This window comes from Anneissia japonica, unplaced genomic scaffold (assembly GCF_011630105.1).
Source record: "Anneissia japonica isolate Jap-2015-1 unplaced genomic scaffold, ASM1163010v1 scaffold4054_len1135799_cov195, whole genome shotgun sequence".
Lineage (NCBI taxonomy): Eukaryota > Metazoa > Echinodermata > Crinoidea > Comatulida > Comatulidae > Anneissia > Anneissia japonica.
In genome coordinates, this window is record NW_022694605.1 from 816085 (window position 1) to 836950 (window position 20866).

Here is a 20866-nt window from a genome sequence, read left to right on the forward strand (position 1 = left end):
AAATGTAAGCTAAATTAAGGTGAATAATGAGCGAAGATATGGTGACAACTATTACGAAGTTCCCTCTTTTCAAGAGGGGATGCAAATGCTTTGTGAAAATGAGTACACGGCGGCCCGCGGTACTCATTTTCACAAAGGAATACACTCAGCTGGTTAGCTAACAATAGGCCTAATTTCTTGCTAACGAATATCTTGATAATGTTGACACATTTTAATTTGTATTGTTAATGCTGTTTGTATCGCAATCTTGGATTTTTTTTCTTGAGTTTTTATTATAATTCATAATTATTGATTAAATTATAAATTTACTTTTCTTAGTTGTATACAAATAATTTACAGTAATTACAATTTAAATTTTGTGAGAAATATATTCTGTTTTGTTTTTCTCTTCATTTTACTGCCAGATCGGCATTTAAAAAAAAAATCATTTGTGTATTTATGTTTAAATAATTGCTTTTTGGTTGCTACTGTTTGTTTTAAGAATACTATGTGGGCGTAAGTATTCTATTCTGCAGTAAACATAGGCCATGCTAAAAAATGTTTTCTTTCTTTTCTTTCTGGAGAGTCACTTCGACAGATTTTTAAAAATTTATTAATCGATGGAAGAGAGCATCATGTACTTTAATTTTGTTGTTTACATTTCCTAAAACACAAATTGATATGGTTCAGTAGTTTAAGAGCTGCTACAGTACTTAATTGTACTGTAGACCTCAGAACTTCTGTGTTCTTCATGAATGTGAATGTTGCAAAGGTAATAAAGTTTTTTTTTCAAACTAGGATTATATAGTTTGTTTTGAGAATACTACTGTATGTGGACGTAAGGATTCTATTCTGCATTAAACATAGGCCATGCTAAAAATGTTTTCTTTAGGGCAAATAGAAAAATTTATTAGATTATCACTCCCACCCGCGTCAAAAATTTGGGAAATATTTTATGCTGTTATTTCAACAGCATAAAAATAACAATGCAATTTTGTGACTTCAAATACATTTTCTTTAAAAAAACTATAAAATTAAACCAGTTTTTATACATTACAGACCAACATAAACAGTCCCTCCCTCATCGATAAAAACAAAGGCGAAATAATCTATTGTTACGATTAATAAAAAAAGGGAAAAAAACGCCCTCCCTCATCATTTTAAAAAAAAAAAAGTGACAATCTAATAATTTTTTCTACTGTATGTGCCCTTATGACAGTTGTGTAAAGAGAGCTGAATTATTGCATGATATCACCCATTTATTGTGAAATATCCTGCATTTATTGTGACCAGTATTCAAGCCTGGTCATGTTTATATGCATCAGACCTGATGCATATGACTCATCATTAAAGTGTATCATCATTTTGCCATGACTTGTAGAAGGGTATAATATTTTCACTACTTAACTACCTACTAACTTTTTGTTATCTTTTCATTGGATTAGTTTATAAACTAAGTTAAAAATTAACTAAAGTTTAACTGTAATTGTTTTATACGCACATTGCTGTACATCAGCAATGAAACTGTAGATTATTGATACAGTTAAAACTGACCTGCTTTGCCAACTATTCCTAAGATAATTTAAATATTTCAAGGCTAAAATTTGCCAGTTTGTCAAATTGTCTTTTTTTGTTAAAATATAAAAAATTCTATTGTTTTTTTTTTACTTTTTTTGTTATTATAAACCTAGATGCAATAAAATATAAGACACCCTTGTATTAATGGTCTGTATACCTTCTGCAAGTGATTTCATTATTGAAAACGTGAAAGATGGACTATTTTGAGTATTGAATAAATATTGAATTAAAATGTAAGAATTAAATCTAAATCTAGAATGTCAAAGATTCTAAAAATGCAAGGTCATAATGGTGGGGTGTTCATATTCTATGTTTATTAGTTATCAATTGGTACTCCCATTCCATGTTGAGGCCACCATTTCCTATTTTGAGTGATTGTGGTTATTCAGTTGATGACATTGTGATTTACAGTACTTGTTTCAATGCATTGTTACAATGATAAGCTTTAAAAAAATACTTTTTGCAGCCTAAAATGAAAACAGGAAACTTGACTTATTCAAACTCAATTTAAGAAAAGTCTTGGTTACTCTAAATAAAACAACTCACAAATAACTAACAATCAGCTGGTTTACTATAGTATTAAGTATTTTCATTGTAGTTAGAATTCAAAATGTAGGGAAAGGAAGAATTTGAGGGTCAAATCCAGTGTTGATGCAGGAGCCAAAATTAAGGGGAGACATTTTGTTTCACAAACTCATCACCTGCCAATAACGGTAATTTAAAATAAATATGTAAAATTATTGCAGTGAAAAATGAATTTTGTTTTCTATATGTTTATCATGTCAGCCATAATATATTAAACTTCTTTTCTTATCTTTAGAAGGGTATTTTTAATGCAATCATCTACTATAGGATCTACAGTAGGCCAGATTAATGAAACCCAGTTTGCCGAATTCCAGATTGCCGAGTCCACTTTGCCTTTTAGCCCATTTTGCTGACTATTTACTTGCCAACTCAAAAATTGTGAAACCCATTTTACCAAAAGTGAATTTAAATCAAAATTAATACTGACAGCAGCATAATATTCATAAATATTTGCATGGCTTAAAATATCTAAATTGGGACATCATTAATGATTTAACAACATATTTTATATTATATATCAGTATATTATTTTTGACAGTATACTACCAGAAGTTTATTTATTATTTATTTATGTATTTATTTATTCTTTATACTGGGTTACCTCTTCAGTAAAAAGTTACTGTTCTCCCAGAGGGCCCAGTACACATAAAACATTAAAATCGCAAGAGAAACAATACAGAACATAAAAAAAACAAAAACAAACATGAAAGAAGTAAAAAATTACCTACCCCCCGCATTCCAAATTTGAGAACCCCTAAAAGTAAGGCCCAATAAAATTAATCATTAGTTTCACATCCCCGCCCGCACCGATTTTTGGAGCCGCATAGATTTTTTTACTATTTGCTATTTTTCCATATATAACAAAAAATGATTTTTTTTCCTTGAAAAAATTAAATTTCTCGAAGTTTTTCGGTGGGAATACAGCAGTCGCGACGGCATTTCTATGAATTTAAAAACAGCATTTCTATGAAATTACAAACAGCGGCTGGAATGATAAGACCAGTAGAATTACAGCTGTTGCGACAGCATTTCTATTAATTTACAAACGGCATTTCTATGAATTTACAAACAGCGCCTGGATTGATAAGACTACTCTGATCGTCGTCTCGCCACTCGCGCTGCACACATATGGTTTGGGGTTTTTTCGTTGATTTGACAGGTCTCTTGTTTTGTTTTTTTGTGACGCGAGGATGGCAGGCATTGGAGGAATAAGCTTCTTATTCTTCCAAATGTACGACAACTATAATTATCAAATTAACAATATGGTGGTTTAAGCGTGTGGTAGGTAGACGAAGGAAAGGAAACACCACCACCCCCTATCAAGAATGATGGTGTATCAATGTCATGCCAATTTCTGCAGTTCGGCACCCTTGTCTCCATCAGTTTTTATTCACTGCAACTTTTGTACAAGTATTTTAATAAGTATTATACTATTATAAATAAAAACTCAAGAGAAGTGTCTAGCGTTCTCAAAATAATTTTTATTGAACATACAAATGTTTTGGGGTATCACCCTTCGTCAGGTATAGGTATACATATTTTATTTTTTAATTATTATCTATCTTTTGTATAGAATATTCATTGTAACACTTATAGATATGTTGTCGATGCCTTCCATGTCAATTGCAGTAGTTCATAGTACTTCTCTTGTACATCCTGGTACTGGTATACTTAAAAAAACACCTTAAAATTCACTCTTAATATCACACCTTGATTAATATTATTGTATTAATCAATAACTTTATTTTATGAAATATTTTTGGTTTAAATCCTTTAAAAACAATAATTGAGATGTTTATGAAAATAAAAGTGTTACAATACAATGTAGAGTGGTTGTTTTTGCTTCAAATATTGAATGCTGTGTTTATACATACTGCCATTTTCTTTCATCGAAAAAATAGCAAATAGCAAATAAATGCCCCTCGTGAAACTAATAATAAATTTTATTTGGCCTAAAACTTCTTCTACCAGATTCAGTTCTGACTATAGGCAAAATTAAATTTCCTGCAGAACTGGATCTGGTAGAATAGTTATGAACACTGTCAACTGAGGTGAAAGTGTTTTGGAGAGAAGGGACTCTGCCACTCAAGCATAAGTTAGTACTGTAGGTTGGCCTTGTATTGTTATGTTGTCCTTAGGGATTGTTTTATTTCCTTTCTAGTACAGTATGCCGCCCTTCATACAGTTTCTAGGAGTTTATATTTGATGTAATAAATATTAATGTTTGTGTTACTTAAAATACATACAAAATGATGGTAGTCAATATAATTACTGAACAGTGGATATCAATTATTGTCTATATTACCTATTACATAGACCTGAGTTGTATGTATTTATTCTTCTATAAAGAGGTCACCAAATCCAAAATTATAAGAAGTAATAATAAAATTTTATTTTTAGAGTAAATTACTTAGGTGTCTGCTGCAACACCATGTGACACCCCTTCACAATGCTACCCATTTTTTTCAAAATGGCTGAGTGCTTTCTAAGTCGCACTCTATGTATGGCCTACAGTAGCTATTTCAACGTAACATAATTTTATCTGTTTGTGACTAATACAAATAAACTATAAATATACAAATAATATATTGCGAGTTTTAAAAATCTGGCAAGTGTCTACGCAGCACTCAATGTAGAACTAACCGGTATTTGAATTTGTTCATTCCATTCTCCATACATAACAATAACAGCTAGATACAATTTATGTATACTCATACTAACTGGTATTTGAATTTGTTCATTCCATTCTCCATTAGATTACATAACAATAACGGCTAGATATAATTTCTCTATACTCATTACCAAGTCTTATCTCTGTATATTTTTATTTTATACTCATGTTTTGTATATTTATGCTTTTCTTAGTTTTTATTTCTTTGTATTTTTGTATTTCATTGTATTGCGATTGTTGCCTTAAATGAGTTTCTGCAAGGACCAAATAAATCTGAATCTGAATCTGAAATATTTGATGCTAATATCAAGTTGAAAAAAGTGTGAAAACTACAATAGCAGCCTATATTATTTTAGAAGAAATAAATGTTTATTTATTGTTGAATGTAAAAGTTTGTAATTTATTTGTTGTGTACTTGCGTTTGACAGACACTATCCCTTCGATCCAAATTGTTCATCTGTGACTTATATTTGTGCATTTCATAAGTGACAGGCATTCTATAGCTATACCAAGCTACTTGGTATGGTACTTCTGCTGTTTCTTCTGTTTCACATTTTTAAGCAATTTGTAAATGTTTCTGTAATGAACTTAGCCTAATTAAATGTAATATTCAATTATTAGTTATCATGTACCAGCAACAACAAGCTAAAATAATATTGTACAAACATACTAAAAATAAATTTAAAAAAATGAAATGAAAGGTAGTTTTGCTACAACTTTGTCTGAGATTGATGAAGTTAAAAGAATACATGAACTAAATGATACTAGCTTAAGCATCCTATAATTTCATTTCTTTAAGGCCATGCAAAATGAGAATCAGCCTGCCAGCATTTGCATCCATTTTTACTATTCATGATGATAACAATTTATTAATAATATTATCAATACAACAACAATACAATATCAATATACTTTATTCACAACTAAAAACAGTTGAATTGCACATACATAAGAAATTTAAAAATTACCTTAAAAGTTAAAAATATCGGAACAGAGACGGTAAACAGAATTACACAAAAGAGCAAAACAGAGATTATTATCATAATTATTATTATTATGCCAATGTTAACAAAATATGTTAACAAATAGAAAAATAATACATTTATAAATAAAAATATTTTTTATTGTTTTAATATATCATAGAATTAATTTCTAATTAATTCCATTAAATAGAAAAATTTCCATTAAATAGAAAAATGTCTATATCTTGTGTTTGTTCTGTAGTCCACTGATGGAGCTCCACCATTGAGCAAAAATGAAAGCCGTGGCTGCACCGACTGCCTTTGTGCCATCATCTTCGTCCTCTTTATCATTGGAATGGTAAGTACTTTCTGCTTTGAAAAAATATTTTGCAGAAAAGATGGAAGAATACAAAACAAGAAATGTTTGCATACCAGCATGAAGCAATAACACAGGAAACTAAATAAGAAAATTTTAGAAAAATAAAAGTGTCAGTCAAAAAGGAAATGAATAATGTGAAGAAGTTACTATAGAAGTAAAAGAGCATGTCCAAAATTAAAAAGTTGTATGCTGTAAAGGATTGTATCCTACAAATAAGAGTACTACTGTAAGCTTGCAAACATAAAAATCTAAAAGATTTATCAGATAGTCCTTTGTATTGTATGATAATAACATGTAACGTCAACTTAAAAAGCAGATTAATTACATAAAAAGTTTGAGGTACAGTTTGCTAAGTTTTTCATTGGTCGTGGCAATTCTGACAATAGACAGGATGGATGGTTCAATCAAAAGCTTCAAATTAACGCATCACAGAACATTTCCATAGAATTTCCATGAAATTTGCATTGTTAATATTCCCTAAAGGTTTTCATCTTTCTTTCCTTATGTTGTTTCAATGCATTACCAATGTGAAGCTCGGCCGTCCCGAGGCAAAACAACGTAACTAACATTTTTGTCGATTTTGAGATAATATCATTTAGGAGTACAGTATATTAAACACGTCTCAATTATCTGTGAAACTTTCAGGTCTCAATAATGAGTCGTTTCGGAGATAGCACCACCTATCTTTAAGCACAAAACTTAAAATCTAGTGATTTTTGGTGGTAAAACAACGTAACTACAAGATTACGGAGCAAAACAACGTATCTACGATGAAGATACGTTGTTTTGCCTCGGAATGGTGTTCAAAAATTTTTTGAGCTGATGGAGATTGGCAATGCGAAATCAACTGGGTATTGGTGTTTCCATATTAATAATCTTAGGGACGTATAAACAAGCTAAATAATGCATATGATTGTCCCCAAACGTGATAAGTTCCAAAAATATGTCCAATTTTCAACAACACCGAGTCTGACTTGTTTCCGAGGGCAAAACAATGTCTCTGTGAATATTGCTAATAACTTTGCAATCAACAAATGGTTGTAATTAAAATTTTACATATAATCACAATATACATAGATATACAATCCTGCAAAATTTTAAAAGGGTACAACAATTTATTACCAAGTTGCACACATGCAAACTTTAACTCTATTTTTCTTCAAAAGTGAAAATTTCAAGTTGCGTTGTTTTGCCGAGCTGAGCTGATTCCTTTTAATAGCTCAAAAAAAAATAATTAAAAATCACATATTTAATCATTGAAAATCTTTTATTAGCCTCTCCCAGGTGAGGCTATTGTTTTAACCTGATTTCTTATTCATGTTGTTTGTTGTCGTCATCGTCGTTGTCACTGTTATTGTTGGTAGTAAAAATTTGTCTGTTGCCACAATGACTGAAGTTTGGTAAGTGTGTACAGTTTTAACGTGGCAGAATGCAAGATGGTAATAAACAAAAATGGAGTCTATTGTTTTTGCATGTGTGTGAATATGCTAATTGCTCTTTTGCATAATTAATATTTCATGAATCAGGAAATTTATGCTAGTTTACCACAACTAAAGTTTAGTAAGTCTGATTGGTTTTTAAACTTTGCAGAATGCAAGATGGTAATAAAGTAATGGAGCCTATTGTTTTTGGTATGTGTGTGAACATGGTATTTGATCATTAATAGTTCGCTAATCAAGAAATTTACACTAGCTACCATGATACCGTAACTAAAGTGTAAAGGGGGGGTGCGGGGATGAAACAATAAATTTTTAATTTAAAATAGAGGGATGGGCGACCACAACGACGGTGACAGCACTCGATTTTAGAGCACGGTATTTGAAAACGAGGCTCGTGAACTGGGTCCCAAAAAAAAAATGGTGCTACAGGATTTTGAGCTAGTGTTATAAGATAGGGAATTTCCTAAAATGTACATTTTTTTCTAAAAATGAGTGGAAATGTAGTTTCTAACCTTTGACATGTTTCAATGTCATAGTTTTACTCCTTACTGTATATCTTCGCAAGCGCTGGTGGTAGAGAGCTAATAATACTTTCTACCACCAGTGGTTGCGGAGATTTATTTATTTATTTATTTATTCTGCCTTTAACGTGATAACACTTTCAGTGACGCAGCACTGATCTCACTAGTGGATCACATGAACAAAAAAGTAGAACAAAAACAAACATAAAAATAATATACAGAAACTTAACTAAAATAAAAAAGAACCAATTCAAATGAATTAAAAGAAGTAAAAAGAAGGCAAGAGAACAGAGATAATAACGACTCAATGGCTATCATATATAAAATATGTCAAAGGTCAGAAATGGCATTTCCGGTCATTTTTTAGCAAACTCTTTTATTAGAAGAAATGGAAACATGAATGTTCCAAACAAATTGACACCACAATTAACTCTTTACCACCAGTGGTTGCAGAGATATTAGGACCATATGGCTATGACCTTGAAACATGTCAAAGCTCAGAAACAGCATTTCCGATCATTTTTTAGGAAAATGTTTTATTAGAGCAAATAGAAACATGAATGTTCCAAACAAATTGGCACCAAAATTAACTCTCTACCACCAATGGTTGCAGAGATAATCACAACTGAATGGCTATTTTATAAAATATGTCAAAGGTCAGAAATGGCATTTCCAGTCATTTTGTAGCAAACTCTTCTATTAGACATAATAGAAACATGAATGTTCTGAACAAATTGACACCAAAATTAACTCTCTACTGCCAGTGGTTGCCGAAATATAAGGACAATATATGGCTATGACCATGTAGCATGTCAAAGGTCAGAAATGGCATTTCCAATCATTTTTTAGCAAAATGTTCTATTAGAGCAAATAGAAATATGCATGTTCTGAACAATTTGGCACCAAATTCAACTCTCTACCACCTGTGGTTGCGGCGATACAAGGCCCTTATAGCTTTGACCCTGACCTTTTGACCTTTTTCCACATTTTGAAAATATGTTACCAAGCCAAAAATGATTCTTGGACCATTCTGAACCAATTTCTAAAGTTAAATTCACTGCACCTCAAAGTGCATTCAAAACCTGGTCTGGCTCCTATGGTAAAAGTGATGGGGACATTGTTTTTTGGTATGTGTGAATATGCTACTTGCTCATTTTGCATAATTAATATTTCACTACTCAGGTTAAATAATATCATAATTCCCATAAAAGAATAAAGATAGTAATAAAGTGATGGAGCCTGTTGTTTATGGTATGTGTGTGAATATGCTACTTGCTCATTATTAATATTTCACTAATTAGGAAATTCATGCTAAATGCCATCATAATTCCCATAAATGTCTAATTTAGTTGAAATTGTAATTTATTCATGTTGTCGTCATTGTCACTGGAAAAACTTAATATGCCAAGCACAAATTATAGGGCTTGACAAGGATAGATAAAAGTTAAGGTGAACAAATTTTCTGTACTACAGTACAACAAATATCGTCAGGACCCATAGTTTTGAAAGCATCAAGTGATTAATTATTTTAGCAACCTTCTTTTACTGGAGATGTGGTAAGAGTGAAACAACTTTATCAGTGCAAGATATAAATGTAGGAAGAGAATTCCCTCATAAACAAGATTGCAGTTTATGCAAAAATATCGGTGAAAACATTAAATTTATCCAAAGGGGAAGCAAGAACTTCCAGTCCATGAAAGAGAGGAGTAGAAGATTTATTGCAATTAGGTACACTGTTGGCAATCCTCCTTAGTGTTGAACAGTGTTTGTTTTCAGTATGTTTGACACACAACATGGTATTTGTAGTATTGTAGTGAACTGTTTGAAACTGTTCTTGCATGGCCATAAGTCGATCCTACCCAGCTGTGTGGAATTCCATCCTGTTGTTTCAATTGGGACCTTCCTCAACTTAGGTATTATTCTCTAGGCATATTATGGGGTTTTTTAAATAAACAATGTTTTAAATAGTTAAATCTGATAGTGAACTGGTACAATAGGGAAAAATACTTTTGATTACAATACTCTCATAATAGGGCCTCATAAATATTAAATATGTTGATAGTATTGATTATCCAAGTCATTGAATAAGTGCCTGGAACATACAGTACCATATATTGCAGCAGTTCAGTGAATTAGGATTTAAACCTTGCAATGCCTATATATACTCTTGGCTGGAGAGAGACATGACTTACAGTATTTTATTTATTTATGCACAAATTATTATCTAAGAATACTAACAATTTTTAAAATTATAAATATCATTTGCTATTAGTATTAAATTGTTTCTTTACAAATAGAATTAATTATTTTACATCATTATTTTTAATTACACAAAAACATAACAAATATATTGGAAGCATTTTACAGTACCGGCTGGCCCTCAAAGTGTGGAAAAAGAGCACACTGACCTTTAACCTGACAGCACACGATGTCGTACTTAAATTTCCTTTTGATTCATTGGCCTTTTAAAATGTTTTCATATTGGCACATTGAGAAAACTACTGTATATATTATGCACCTTTTTTATTAATTGGTTTGTTGAGAAAGATATGTCACTCCAAAAGGACCAGAAAACAGGCAGTTTTTGAGGTATCTCAAGACCTGCAAAGGACAGAAGAGGCAAAGTACCGCACTGAGCATTTCATTTTGCACATCTTTCTTCAATGAAAACTTTTTTACTAAATATGAGCAGTTTTAGAATGCTTTCATCATTTTAGGGGGTTGTTGCCGGATTTGCTATTGCAGCTGGTAGTGTGGAACGTGTTATCTATGGTTATGATAGCTATGGAAATGTCTGTGGCATGAAAAATGACAAATTTGCCGGGGTTCAGTTTTCTGGAATGGATATGAGTGACAGACCGTAAGTAAACAACTGTCATCATTAAGTATATAACAACCAGAACAAAAAAACATAACAGCATTCTCACCACAACTTCTAGCAACAACATTTATTGTAAAATTTCTTCATAGGAAGCCTTTGGAAAAAATACAAATTGTAAAGTGCCCAATTTTCAGTTTTAAGTAATGGAAAAAGGCCATACAAAATGGCAATTATGAGTAAAATGTTCAGATTACAATATGTTAAACTTCAATTATATTTTAAAGGAGTTAATGACAAAGGAGTTCATGCCATTGTTTATCATTAGAGCATCATAGTTCATTCACCTAAACTGGTGGTAGCTACTGTGTGTGCACTGAACCGTGGGATTCATTGTTAACCTTTGGTACCTAGTTCAATTCTGCGCCCTCCACATCATGTTTCCAAAGCACACAATACAAGAATTAATTAAAGCAAAATTTACATTTTAAATTCTTGCTGCTCTTTTTAACCCTTTTCAGATACGTGTTTTTCATGGATGTTCTGAGTCCAGATGATAGTATTGAGATTTGTGTTAAAGAGTGCCCAACAATGGACCTCGCGGACATGAATCAAGTTAAAGACTTTGCAAAAAATGGCAGTAAGCTTTGTCTGTACAGTGTTGAAGTTGATGACTACCCTTCGGCTGATCAAGACAAAAAAGGGCCTTGCCCTGTATCTAACTCACTGAAAAAAAGGTATTTAGGATTAAATAGTGTGATTAAATTGGCTTTGCCATAACAGGTGAAATTGACTGTGCCATATTTGATTAAATTGGTTGTGCCATGTGATTAAATTGACAATGTTGTGTGTGATTAAATTGGTAGTGCCATGTGGTACCATGGTCTCTTATACACATCTAGATGTGTATAAGAGACAGGTAATTGTAAACTACTGTAGAGAAGGTGTGAGTTTCCACTACCTAACCTAGCCGACCAGTATGAACCAACGACCAGTGCAGCAGCGTGTTCTATCGCAATCTAAGTGGTAGATTCTCTAGGCCCTAGCTACATTACCTTCGATAAAAAATGAATTATTTTAATCGCTATCTAGCATTCTTCCATTTAACAAAATATTGTTTTAATTTTCATTAAAAGGTATGTATACTTTATGGACCTTTCTGTCCTGTTTTGTAGTTTTTAGATCGCTCAATTGTGTTGTTTACATGCACTTCGCGAAAATCTAGCTTCGCGGTGTCAAATAAGTTGCTGACTTCCACATTTATTTATTTCGTCATCGTAAACATGTGCGCTCATTTTAACGACTGGCGTTGGTGGTAGTTCGTTGAAATTGAATTAATAGCGACTATTATAGCAGAAATAGAAAAGATTGAATTGTCAATAAATAAATACAACAAATCTGATTTTATTATTAAGAAAAATATACATTATCACTTTGAAAAACGTACGCAATCGGACTTTTTAACGTTATTACTTGGTCGATGATGCAAAGGGCAAAGGTCATTGGTAATATCGACTATTCGTAAAACGGACGTTTGCTGGGTTTTTTCCCAAAATATTACAAATAATTTCTGAAAACCAGACTAAATGAGACTACTTCGATGCTGTTGATTGGTGAAGTACGTTGTTGCCAGCCATAAGATGATAATGGTGGTACAATACAACAAAGCTGGCTTAGATGCCTACGTTACGTAATCGTGTCCTTGTAATCCGAGCCGACTTTACCTTTAAGCAAGTTAATTTACCGTTATTCTAGTAAAGTTAAGTCACTTAACTTAAGTGACTTAATTCCTTTAACTAGCTATAATTGAGTGGTTCACGTCGAACTTTTAACTAGTTAAGTGGATGTATATCTAGATAAAAGTTCGACGTGAACCAAGCTTTAAAGGGTTTGGTGGTAAATGGGATAGTAACAGCATGGCAATTGACAGTTGTCATGTGATTAAATTGGTTGTCCCATGTGAAATTAAATGGACAGTGCCATATGTGATTAAATTGGTTGTGCCATGTAAGATTAAATTGGTTGTGCCATGTAAGATTAAATTGGTTGTGCCATGTAAGATTAAATCGGTTGTGCCATGTAAGATTAAATTGGTTGTGCCATGTAAGATTAAATTGGTTGTGCCATGTAAGATTAAATCGGTTGTGTCATGCGTAATCGAATTGGTGGTGCCTGTGGGCTTTAATCGACAGCACTGTATGGGAATAAATTGGCTGTGCAATATGTGATTAATGTTTTATTTAAAGGTTAATGTATTTTATTTAAATGGTAGTTAAAACTTAATAGGAATTTTGATTAAATCAATTTTCCTTTGTACTAAAGTTCAGACCACTGAAACAAATAATGAAAGGTAAAGTGTTTTAAGTAATACATTAAATATGTGTTGTTGTTTTGGGTTATTTTTTGTTATGGTACAGTTCTGCAATCTTCAATCGCTGCATCCCAGACAATCTGGAAGAGTTTGGGAAAAGTGCAATTGAAAGTGCACTAGAGATCCTCAACTCAAATCAGTTCATCACAAAAATTATAGCTGATTTATACATTGCAAGATGGGCCATTCTCGGAATGTGTGGACTTGCCTTTGGTAAGTGCAATCTAACTCAACCCACCTAGATCAAATGTGACCCAAGCTCACAAACAGGCTCTAAACTCGTCCTCAGGCCAAAATGAGATTTTGTTATAATGGCATAGAACATATCATTTACTTTAAAATGACAGTTAAATAAACTCAATCGGGTGTCTGGAAGCAAAATTATGACCGTTTGAATAATTTTCATCTTATCAACTTTCTTAAATCAAGCTTTGAGAAAAATGCTTTTATTTTCGGAAGGTTTCTATTCACTTTTCATTAGCTCCCATCTGAAAATGGCTAAATTTTACCTCTTACAACTGGAATTTTAAACTCAAACTTCAGGAATAGTAAGATTAATAGTTATACTTTATTTATTACACAAAATTCCCATTCTATGCCCTATTCTGGGTATTGAGGCTTGTTTCTCAATACAGTGCAGTGCGAGTTTACAGCCCGTTTGTGAGCTTGGGTCACAAATTAGGATTATACGAATGCAATACCTAATAGAGGCGTTAAATACTGTTGATACGCAGCAACCAAGGTGGTTTAGTGCAGCAGTTTCCTTTTTTTTTTTCTCTCTTTTGTGGGGATTTCACCCACTTTTATTTTATTTCTTTTTTTTTTTTCATTTGTTTTCATCCGACAAATAACAAATTATCAATACTTAAAAAAAAACATAAATATGTAACACAAACAGTAACTTACGAGAGGGGTCAATCCACTCCAGCTGACTATACTGTAATACCATTAGTATATTTCAATACCATTGAATGCACTTTTCATTCCATTCAGGCTCTTAACCTTGTGGTTGGGAGTTTGACCATAGCTGACCATTTCCTGCAAGATATGCTTACCCCATCTTACAGACTCAGCCTACAATTTCTTCAATTGTTATGTATATTCACAGTATTAGTGCTACTATTTTGATCGAGAACATATCAAAGAATGATGTTTATAGATAAACTAGTGGAAAATCGGTGCATGCTCATTGTGGGAGATAGGCCTACGATGTTCATTTATTGAAAGAATGCCAGCCTACTGTAAGCTACCTAGGCCTAATAAGTGCTTCTTTTTATTCTACCACCAGCCCACAATTTTTACAAGTTGGTCAGTTATTTTTACTGGTAAAATTGATGGCTAAAACGGTTTCAGGAGAACACTAATATTTGATGTTTTAACTATTTTTTATTGTTATAATTTTCAGTTTTTGCGCTACTGATGGTGTTCCTTATTCGTTTTGTTGCCAGTTTCATTGTGTGGATCATTTACATCCTTGCTATTGGCTCATCAGCAGGTAAGCAGTAACTACAGGCAGCGATTGTTAGGCTCTAACTATTGCCATACTATGTACATTTCAGCAATGATTGTTTTATGTCAATTTGTGCTGAATTGTGGAGATCTCTTGGTTCCCAGCTTAATTCCCATCACTGCTGTCCTTCTGTTTCAATACAGCACAGTTTTTTAGATGAGATGTTTTATGCAATTGGTACTATGAATTTGCAATATTGCCATGTGCATATTAAAGTATATTCTAAGGAAAAGAGAAGGGGATTTTCTCCTGGCCTCAAATTTGTTGATAATGTCCATAAAGATTCAGTACAGTAAAATACAGTAGCATGTTAGTGAAACAATTAAGTAATTCTGAATTGCAATAAAGTAAAGATAAATGTTGTATAATCTATTATATTTTGTAGCTGTTACTGGCCTCCTGTGGTATACATACACAGAAAGGAAAAAGGAAATGGAAAAATATGGAGATGTGGTACCAGAATCAATCGAAAGTGATGTCACAGCATTTCTCATCTATTCAATTGTCTCCACTGTGTTTTTTGTGAGTTTTCTTTATTTTTCCATCAGACAGTCAATCAACTGCTAATTATACAAAAACTACTTCAGGACCATCCTCTTACTTGCAGGTATTAAACCTAGAACCTATGCTTAGATGCTTTGGTTGGTAACTGAGTAAGGCCATGTTTTTTTGTGTTGCCCAATTTCAGTGTAATTTTCAATCAGAACTCAGAGAATGTTTTGATTTTCTAGGATTTATTGCCTACCATCACTCATGTCACTGGCCTGAAATCCATGGTTAAATCTTCAGATTTATTAAAGCTTGAAATGCATGTATTTTGGACTTTCTTTCCACCTTCCTCAGTGGCGAGTGAGTGAGGGTAGAAAAAGCTAGATGGTATAAAGTGAGAATTTCATGCAAGCATGATTGGAAACAATAGGCTGGGTGAGATTAGAATAAACAGCCTAAACAAGTAAGCAGGAAGGCCAAAACTAAACTTTATAGGCAAGCATCAATAAATAAGCCAAATGATTAATCCAGAATAAATTGTGTACTGGGAGAACGTTCCTAATATTGAGTCCAAATTTGTGTGGTTGTTTTAAGTAAAAGTTCCCAGTGATTCTCTTTATCTTTGCGATTTTTGTCGCTCCAACTGGCATTATGGTCAATTGCAATCACTCTGAAATTTGAAATTGAATGACCAGCCAAATTGAAATGTTCGGCTACTGGTTGATCAAGCTTAGATGCTCTGATAGCTGATCTATGTTGTGTCATTCTCATACGGAGAGTGTTTTTGGTTTCTCCGACATATTGTTTACCACAAATATTACAATATATGAGAATGATTGTGTAGAATCAAGCAAGGAGCATGTTTTGCATGATGAACCACAAAGAGGAATACCCAAATTATGGTTGTCGCAAGAGTTAGTTTGCCTCTTGAATTTAGATCGTACTAATATATCACAAATGTTAGGTGGTCTGTGATAGGCTATTAACGGTGTATCCGGAAAAACAGACCTAAGACGTTCTGTGGTCTGTAGAATGGGCATATGTTTCTGAATTATAGCCCTTAGTGGTGGTAACCTAGGGTGATAGGTAGTGACCAGTGGTCGATCGTTGACGTGGTTTGTACGTCAGTGTTTGAGCACGAGGTATGTCCTTTGCTTTTTTTACAACTTATAGCATTTTCAATGGGTCCTCAATGATAATTTCTATTCCGGAGATGTCCGGATAGTTCTTCTGTTCGATTCTGAAAATCTAAATCCGAAGAACAAATGCGTCTCATGTGCAATCCTTGGCTGTACGGAATGTTTTTTGTACAGTGCGAGGGGTGACAGCTGCTAGGAAGCAGGTACATATGCTTATCCGTGGGTTTATGGAAGAGATCAGTTTTAAGTGCACCATTTTCCATGGTCACAGTGATGTCCAAAAAATCTACACTGCTTGTGGATTTGTTGGCAGTGAATTTGATTGTGGGATGAGCCGAATTAATGTTCAATAGGAACGTATCCAAATTATCTTCACCATGGGTCCAGATCATGAAGATATCATCAATGTAACGAAACCAAACATCTGGTTTCTTGGGCTGTAGGGACAGGAAATTGGCCTCAAATTGTCCCATAAATAAGTTAGCAAAAGATGGAGCCATTTTGGTGCCCATCGCTGCGCCATGAATTTGAAGGTAATGACTGTCGCCGAAAACAAAGTTATTATTGGTCAGAATCAGCATGATAAGTTCATGGAGATGTGATTTAGATGGGGATTTGCCCCGAATTTGCTTGTAATTTGAAATGCATGCATTAACACCTTCTTCATGAGGGATATTAGTATATAATGACGAAACATCAAGCGTAGCCAGAACAGTATTATTAGGTAAATTTGAAATTTGGTTAATTTTGCGGATAAAGTCCGTGGAGTCCTGAATGTACGAGGGGAGAGCAACAACATATGGTGTCTTATAAATCATCCACATATTCAGAGGTTTTTTCTGTAGCAGTACTGTTGCCCAAAATAATGGGTCTGCCAGGATGGCCTGCTTTGTGGATTTTGGGTAGGACATAGAAACGTCCTGGTGCCGGATCGACCTGGATGAGATGGGGTCCAATTTTGGGATCGATGGAACCTTTTTTAACCATCTTTAATACAGATTTTTCCACTTCCTTAGAAATTTCCGGAGAGGGTCCTCTGTGAGCTTCCGATAGTGAAGAGGATTGTTTAGTTGTCTTAAGGACTCCTCTTCATAGAATATAATGTCCATTACGACAGTGGCAGAGCCTTTATCAGCTGGTTTGATGATAATATCATTACGCTGACGCAAATTGGCGATGGCCTGCCTCTCATTTTTTGTGAGATTGTCGCGGAAATCTGGACTAGGAGTGTGGTTTTTAACGTCCTCCTCAATGGCCTGAATTAATGTTTCTAAAGCTGGGCAACAATTCTTAGGGGGATTCCAGGTACTTTTAGGTTTGAATTTGGTAACATTGCCCGTGTTATCCGTGGTGTTGCCGTCGGAATCGGTGAAATATTCACGGCATCTTAAACGTCGGAAGAAAGCTTCCAGATCCAAAGATAGTTGTTGTGGGTCAGCCTGCCTCGGTTTTGAGCAAAATTTGAGTCCTCGGGATAGAAGTTTGGTTTCTCCTTCGGAAAGCTGACAGTTAATTTGAACAACTGAATCCGTGGTGTTGCACGGATTATCACTAAAGCGCCGAATGAACCTGCTAGGTTTACGTGAAAGCCAAACATTGTGCGAAGGTTGGATCACTTGTGTTGAAGTGATATTGTCTCGACCAAATTTGTCTCCCTAGGGAAAGTTCCTTGGAAAGCTTAAGGCAATCCTTGGCAATAATCTTGAGTTTGTTTTGAAACTCAGATATAGGAAGGTCTCCTGTCTCTTATACACATCTAGATGTGTATAAGAGACAGCATTAAGAATATGAAGATAAAATAACATTGAATATACAGTATTACATAGTGGATCCAGATGAATTTTTTCAATGATATTAAGTATAAGTTTACTATTAAAAGTTACGGCTACTCTACACTTTTGCTTTATGCGTTTTATTACTATATATATATATATATATATATATTTCCCTTTGGAAAACTTATACTTAATATCATTGAAAAAATTCATCTGGATCCACTATGTAATACTGTATATTCAATGTTAATTCTTTTTTGATGATCCAAAAATTTGTGAAACCTTTTACTTGTATGATGTTTCAGGAGTACACTTGAAAGTGCTGGTGGATCACCATTGAAACTGTCAGTTTTAGTTAAATAAAAAATAGATGAGCCGTACTAGTCTGATATATAATAGAAAATAAAACTCAGGATATTCAGTACTTTTATGACTAGTTTATTTGACAGTACACAAGCTTTCGTGCACACAGTGCACTTCTTCAGGTGAATGTGAAACTTCACATTCACCAGTGCCGGATTAACCATTAGGCAAATAAGGCACAAGCCTTGTGGGCCAGGCGAAAATGATGGGCCATCAAAAGTTGGACTGCAATATTATTTACACTCTATTTTCCGCCATTATTAGGCCAGGAAACTCGGAGACATTCTACTGTTAGAGTTGTGGCAGAGTATTATTACCATGGGGTCCATTCAATTAACACTTTTGGGCCATTTCCAAAATGTGCCTTGAGGCCAGACGATGCTTAATCCGGGACTGACATTCACCTGAAAAATGTGTGTACTGTCAAATAAACTAGTCATAAAAGTACTGAATATCCTGAGTTTTATTTTCTGTCAGTTTTAGGTCATCAAAAAATAAAACAACATTGAATATATACAGTACTCAATATGTTTTGTATCTCTTAGGTGGTTCTCTTGCTCATTATTCTCGTAATGCGCAAGCGTGTTGCATTTGCTGTGGAGCTATTGGACCAGGCTGGTAAGGGACTCGTTGCCATGCCTCTACTCCTGATTCAGCCTTTGTGGACATTCATCGCTTTGCTCCTATTTTTTGCATACTGGTCTGTTGTTATGCTCTTCCTCTCGGTCACTGGTGAGTGCTTTTCACAGGACATTTATATGACTAGCACTGGATGATTACGATTGATACAATTATGTAAAAGTGACAGATTTTAAGCTCAAATAGTTTCATCTGGATGTATAAACAGGGAAAATTCGTGTTCAGTAGGACTACAGTAGAACCCCTCATTTACGTATGGCACGGGCCCAGAGCCGTTCGTAAATTCGGGTATTCGTAAAATCGGGGTTGACCCAAATTCCTATATATTTGCACTGATTTACACTGGCATAAACTAGGCCTAGGCTAGGCCTACAGTTGGCAGCTTCTAAGCATTCTGATCCCACTCTAGGCCCTGCACAAATTCGGGGTTCGTAAATGAGGAGTTCTACTGTACATGGATTTAATGGTTGAAATAAATTAATGGTTTAATTCCAAGAATTTGTTGTGATAATACGTAATCCAAAGACATGTTTCCAACAGTGAGGGTTCTTCTGTTAGTGAATTGGGCAGTAAACAGTATTTTTTAATTTTTAATTTTTATTCAGTTTATTAGACGTAAAGCACAGCATTACATAGGATTGAAATAAACATTACCAAGTAAAAATGACAGAACCTAATAACTTTATAAACTTTCTAACACAAAAAATATACTTCAGTATAACTTAAAAGACCAAGAACATTAATGATGATTGAAGCCAAACTTATTACTGAATTTCAAATTTATCCCTTTCCATTTTTTGAAATAATCATTTATTTCATTCTTTTTAATAAACATAATAACTCTTTTCTTATTTTATGTATTTTTTTTAGCATGGATAAATCTAGTACATAATGTAATTTAGCAATTAATCTTGGTCGGTAAATCCAAGAAAGACCCTGTTGCAATTAATTTGTATTGGAATTTTTAATCTATCCAATCCATCCCTCAACACTATTCCAGAATCATGTCACATCTGGACAATACCAAACATATGATTAATAGTTTCTACATTTTGACATGGCATTTGTCGTCATCAATTATATTAACTCATTTTAGGAATGCTACATGTAATAATTCTATGTAGTATTTTATACTGGAAATATCGCAGTGTTTCTTCAACTCTAACATTGAAGAGTAGAGACCATATCTTATTCCATTGTATATCATTTGAGATTTCAAAGGATTGTTCATAATAACGTTGACTGACTGGAACAGTGATTCTTTATAACTTTTACATATATATCCTTTGTTGTGAGTTTACTAATTTTCATTTTAACGTTTTGCTTGGTTTCTTTACATTTCTGAATGCAAGTTTTTTTTTTTAAAGTTTTGAATCAACCATTTCCTATTATTGGAAAAGCTGTTAATGATACCAAATAGGAAAGTATAATACATACTCCAAGTATTGAAATACACGCCATCGTGTTGGGATTCAATATTTCGACATTAATTATGTCGTCCGACGGAGTGGAGGCTGTGTCCGGTCGTGGCCCAGCATATTTTCAACACGTTCGGGCGTCCCAATCTAGATCTGTTTGCGACGAGCTCGAACACTCAGCTTCCGACGTTTTGCTCCCGGTTTCCGGAACCAACAGCGTGGGCAGTGGA

General features: G+C 33.7%; 1 protein-coding gene across 4 annotated transcripts in view; it reads left to right on the plus strand.

Moving 5' to 3' along the window:
• Positions 1-20866, plus strand: part of LOC117101108 (choline transporter-like protein 1) — a 50671-nt gene that overhangs the window by 13691 nt on the left and 16114 nt on the right. For all 4 annotated transcript variants that reach the window (XM_033240991.1, XM_033240993.1, XM_033240994.1 and 1 more), the window contains exons 3-9: positions 6038-6133; positions 10832-10974; positions 11454-11669; positions 13350-13516; positions 14709-14798; positions 15199-15335; positions 19125-19311. In XM_033240991.1, coding sequence (XP_033096882.1) covers positions 6038-6133; positions 10832-10974; positions 11454-11669; positions 13350-13516; positions 14709-14798; positions 15199-15335; positions 19125-19311 — 1036 coding nt within the window. The remainder of the gene's footprint in view (positions 1-6037; positions 6134-10831; positions 10975-11453; positions 11670-13349; positions 13517-14708; positions 14799-15198; positions 15336-19124; positions 19312-20866) is intronic.